The sequence below is a fragment of the Pecten maximus genome, unplaced genomic scaffold (assembly GCF_902652985.1).
Source record: "Pecten maximus unplaced genomic scaffold, xPecMax1.1, whole genome shotgun sequence".
NCBI classification, from domain to species: domain Eukaryota; kingdom Metazoa; phylum Mollusca; class Bivalvia; order Pectinida; family Pectinidae; genus Pecten; species Pecten maximus.
The window spans coordinates 4,940-9,323 of record NW_022982803.1 but is presented as its reverse complement, the minus strand read 5'-3'; the positions used below and the strand labels follow the sequence as shown (position 1 = coordinate 9,323).

Genomic DNA, 4,384 nt, shown 5'->3' with positions numbered 1-4,384 from the left:
GATGTGGATGCCGAGACTCGCTCATGGCTCCCATCAGTACCTACCGAGGGGTCAGATCATGAGTCTTTTCACTCTGAGGCTGATAACCCCGACTCAGATTTAGGTCTGGCTGCATCTCAGGCAGAGAGGAATCTTGATTCCTTTCGTAGCCTTCGTTTGGAGGTTGCTTCCCTTTTGGCAGTTGAATTTTGTCCCCCTCCCTCTGCTTCTAGCCTCCCAGAAAGGACTTCAACTTTAAGTGCCTTTCTTCCCTCGGAGCCAGAAGCTAAGGCATCAGGTAGGTCTTTGGCTGAAGGGACTATGGTCTCTTCAGCATTGGCCCAAATTGAAAAGGTTCTGCAGGCCAAAGGTTCTTCTAATAGGAAGCAGGATCTTTCTGGTTTGCTTCTGGGGGTTAGCGATATCGAGGGGTTTAGTCCTTCTCGATATTCTGTGCACAATTCCTCAGTTGAACCTACTCCAGCCAAGGTGGATCTTATCTTAGACCATCGCTGGCCTGGGAGATCAAATGATATTGTTCGTTTATCTCCTAAGGAGCATAGTCGCATGGAAAGACTGCTTCGTCTTGCCATTCATGTGCTGGCTTATGCAGATTCTTTTTCCTCTGCTTTGTTCGTAGCATCTTCTCATTCTGAGGAGAGCCTACCTTGCTGATTTTGTTTTGGCCCGCCGTGCAGCAGTTCTGAAGCCCAGACTAGCTGTAGGTGAGCCATTCATTTCCGATCTCATGACTGCTCCCTTGTCTGGCTCAGAAATGTTTGGAGGTATTCTCACCTCTGTCATGGACCGAGTCAACAATGACAAGGCGGCTTCAGCTAGGCTTGAGAAGCTTAGGGCTAAGCCTAAACCTGGCCGGGTGCAGCGTCCAGGTAAGCCTAAGAGGGGTGCTCAGACAACTCAGTCTCAGACTCAGACTCAGCCTCCTGTAGCTTCGGCTGTTCGAGGTGGGCACTCTTCTCGGGGTCGGGGCAGTCAGAGTCACAGAGGGGGAAGGGGTGGAAAGAAGAATCCCAGCAAGAAGGGACAGAGTTCCTGACTCTTTCAGGCCCTCGGTTCCTCATTGTCACTTGTCCTCCCCATTAGACGATCCATGGTCAGGTCTCCAGCTTCCAAAGCCAGATCTGCCCGTCGGGGGTCGTCTATCCTCCTTCCTACCAGAATGGAAGGAGCTCACCAAGGACAAGTGGGCAATTTCGGTGGTTTCCGAGGGTCTAGGTATTCCTCTCTTGAAGGATCCTCCTCTGTCTGTGGACCCTATCTTCTTTCCTCCACCAGGCGATGTAGAGAAGGCTCAAGCCCTCTTAGACGAGGTCAATTCCTTGATAGCCAAGGGTGCTGTGGAGGAGCTTCCAAGGTCACTCTGGACTCCAGGCTTTTACTCCCGGATGTTTCTTGTCAAGAAGAAATCCGGGGCCTGGCGTCCGATTATAGACCTCAGTGCATGTAGTCTCGCCACACTTCAAAATGGAGACACCTCGAAGTATCTTGACTTCGGTAGCTCCAGGTATGTGGGCGACCTCAATCGACCTCAAGGACGCTTATTTCCATATACCGATAAAGAAATCGGTCAGGAAATTCCTGAGATTCACTTCTCAGGGCAGAGTGTTCCAGTTCAAGGCCATGCCCTTCGGTCTGACCACCGCCCCTTTGGTGTTCACCAAGCTCCTTCAGGTGGTTGTGGGCTATTTACACAGTCGCGGAGTAGATATCCATATTTATTTCGACGACTCCCTGATGCTGCATATAGACCCAGTCTCTCTGCGTTGCAGCACCAGGTCGGTCTTGACAACTCTTCTACGCCTAGGTTTTATCCCTTCACGGGAGAAATCCGAGGTTCTTCCATCCCAGGACTTCATTTTCCTGGGAAACCGTTTCCTTACGGATCGGGGCCTCGTTCTTCCTCCTCAGTCCAAGTTCCAGAAAGCCAAGGAGTTGGTTATTCTGCTCAACAGTCTGGACTATATTCAGGTCAGGTGGTTTCTGAGGCTTCTCGGATTCCTCAATTCCCTTTCGGATGTCGTACCCCTGGGTCGGCTCCATATTCGCCCTCTTCAGATGTTTCTTCTTTCCAAATGGAAACCTGCATCCCTCGAGTGGGATGCTCGGATTCCATTGGAAGCTTCCGTCAAGGCCTCGGCCATGTGGTGGGCTTTGGAGGCCAATGTTTTGAAGGGCGTCTCTCTTCAGAGAGCGTCCCCTACAGTAACTCTGTATACGGACGCATCTATGACGGGTTGGGGTGCCTACCTCAACGGTCAGTGTCGTTCAGGGGTCTGGCAGGGGGCTCAACTCCAGGAACACATCAATGTGCTGGAGATGAGAGCAGTTCTGCTAGCCATTCAGTCCCTACAGCCTCTGCTGCAGGATCAGTCCATTTGTCTGGCTACAGACAATGCTACAGTGGTAGCTTATTTGGAGAATCAGGGGGGTACAAAGTCTCACAAGCTATGTGCCCTCACTATCAGGATTCTTCTTCTTTGTCAGGATATGGGTCTGTCCCTCTCAGTGAGGCATCTTCCAGGGCACCTGAATGTTTTAGCAGACACGCTATCCAGATCACGGAGTCCAGTTATCACAGAATGGACCCTGAACAGGTCTATATTCAGGGCCATCTGCATGATTTGGGAGACTCCTCTTGTAGATCTGTTTGCCACAGCTCTGAATTTCCAGATTCAGACGTTCGTGTCTCCAGTTCCGGATCCTTTGGCTTGGGAAGTAGATGCTCTATCCCTGAGCTGGGAGGGTCTTCTGGCATATGCCTTCCCTCCATTCAACCTCCTGGGCAGGGTACTTCACAAGGTCAGGAATCACGATTGCTCGGTTCTCCTGATAGCACCTCTGTGGCCCAGACAGCCTTGGTTTCCGGCTCTTCTGGATTTGCTGGTAGATCTCCCCTTGGCCATTCCGGCCAGGTGGAATCTCCTCAGCCAGCCCAAATCCAGACAGTTTCACCCCAATCCGGAACACCTACACCTTCACGCGTGGAGGCTATCTCGGTCTGTCTCTTGCAGGCAGGCTTTTCTGCAGAAGTTACCGATGGCATCACAAGATCTATTCGATCTTCCTCATCTGCCATCTATGAGTCCAGATGGTCAGTCTTCTGCAGTTGGTGTATCAGCAGGAAGATTGATCCACTCGGTGCCTCTATTCAGTTAATAGCGGAGTTTTTCCTCTACCTTTTTAAGGTTAGGGAACTAGCGCCTAGCACCATTCGAGGCTATCGTTCAGCCTTAGCCAATGTATTTTCTTTTCGGGGTCGTTCAGATGTTGGAACATGTTCCACTCTCTCTAATCTCCTCAGGTCTTTTTCGTTGGAGAAGCCTAAGGTAAGAATCTTGACACCCCAGTGGGACTTGGCTTTAGTTTTGGACTCTCTTACAAGGTCTCCTTATGAGCCTTTGGCTTCTGCTTCTGTTAAGTTCCTTTCTTGGAAGACTGTTTTCCTGATTGCACTTGCCTCAGGTAGGCGGAGAAGTGAAATACATGCTCTTTCTTCTTCTCCGTCATGTCTCAGGTGGTCACGAAACTATTCCCTAGTGACCCTTCTCACTGACCCCTCCTTCTTGGCGAAAAACCAGGTTCCCAATTTTTCACCAGATCCTATTAAGATTCCTGCCTTAAAGGCTGTCTCTGGTCCCAATGATCAGGATCTGCTACTTTGTCCTTGTAGGGCTTTGAAGTTTTATCTTGATAAAACTAAGGGGGGGCGGCAGGGTCCTAGACCTCGTCTGTTCTTGTCCATCAAGGCAAAGCAGTCTGATATATCTTCTCAGACTATTTCCAGGTGGATCTGTGAAACTATTCAGAAAGCCTATGAGGGGTCTACTGCAGAGACTCGTGACAGTGTTCGGGTTAGGGCACATGAAGTTAGGGCTCTATCTGCCTCTTGGGCTTTTCTCAATGGAACCTCATATGATGAGGTCATGGCATCTGCCTTTTGGCGAGGCCGCAACACCTTTGCAGACTTCTATCTGCGGTCGCTGTCCTCCCATGCAGATGGGTTATATTCTCTGGGTCCTCTTGTCACTGCTCAGTCAGTCACTTGTCCCCAGTCAATCCTTAGGGAGGTTCCATTGCGGTTTCTGTTTTTAAAGAGTTTTATTGTAAATATCCCAGACCCTTAAGGGGTTTTTATCTGATGTCTTTGTTGCGGTCTTTTCAAGAGGTCATTGTCCTCGGAGACTCCTCTACGGTAAGACAAATTCGCTATTATCTATATGGTGGTGAGCTATTATTGAAATAAACTTGAGGTTTTTGTAGTAAAACCAATGTTTATGATATAATACTCACCACCATATACTAGAGTTCCCACCCTCCTCCCCTCGTCTCCTCATCCAATTTATTTGGTTGCGGAAGTGAGGTTTTGGGTCATGCGCGGTGCGTT

At 49.7% G+C, this 4,384-nt stretch overlaps 1 protein-coding gene across 1 annotated transcript; it reads left to right on the top strand.

Annotated features, from left to right (window-relative positions):
* The first annotated feature begins 727 nt into the window (after nt 1-727).
* On the top strand, nt 728-4,124 carry LOC117320971. Its single transcript, XM_033875458.1, has 2 exons — nt 728-944; nt 1,084-4,124. The coding sequence occupies exons 1-2, from the start codon at nt 728-730 to the stop codon at nt 4,122-4,124; spliced, it is 3,258 nt and encodes a 1,085-aa protein (XP_033731349.1).
* Nucleotides 4,125-4,384: the final 260 nt, after the last annotated feature.

What these genes read in the sequence shown, in the direction of transcription:
- LOC117320971 (XM_033875458.1), top strand. Translation starts at nt 728, where the DNA reads ATGACTGCTCCCTTGTCTGGCTCAGAAATGTTTGGAGGTATTCTCACC. An exon ending in TGTAGCTTCGGCTGTTCGAG is followed by an intron (nt 945 to 1,083) that starts GTGGGCACTCTT and finishes CCTCCCCATTAG; the next exon opens with ACGATCCATGGTCAGGTCTC.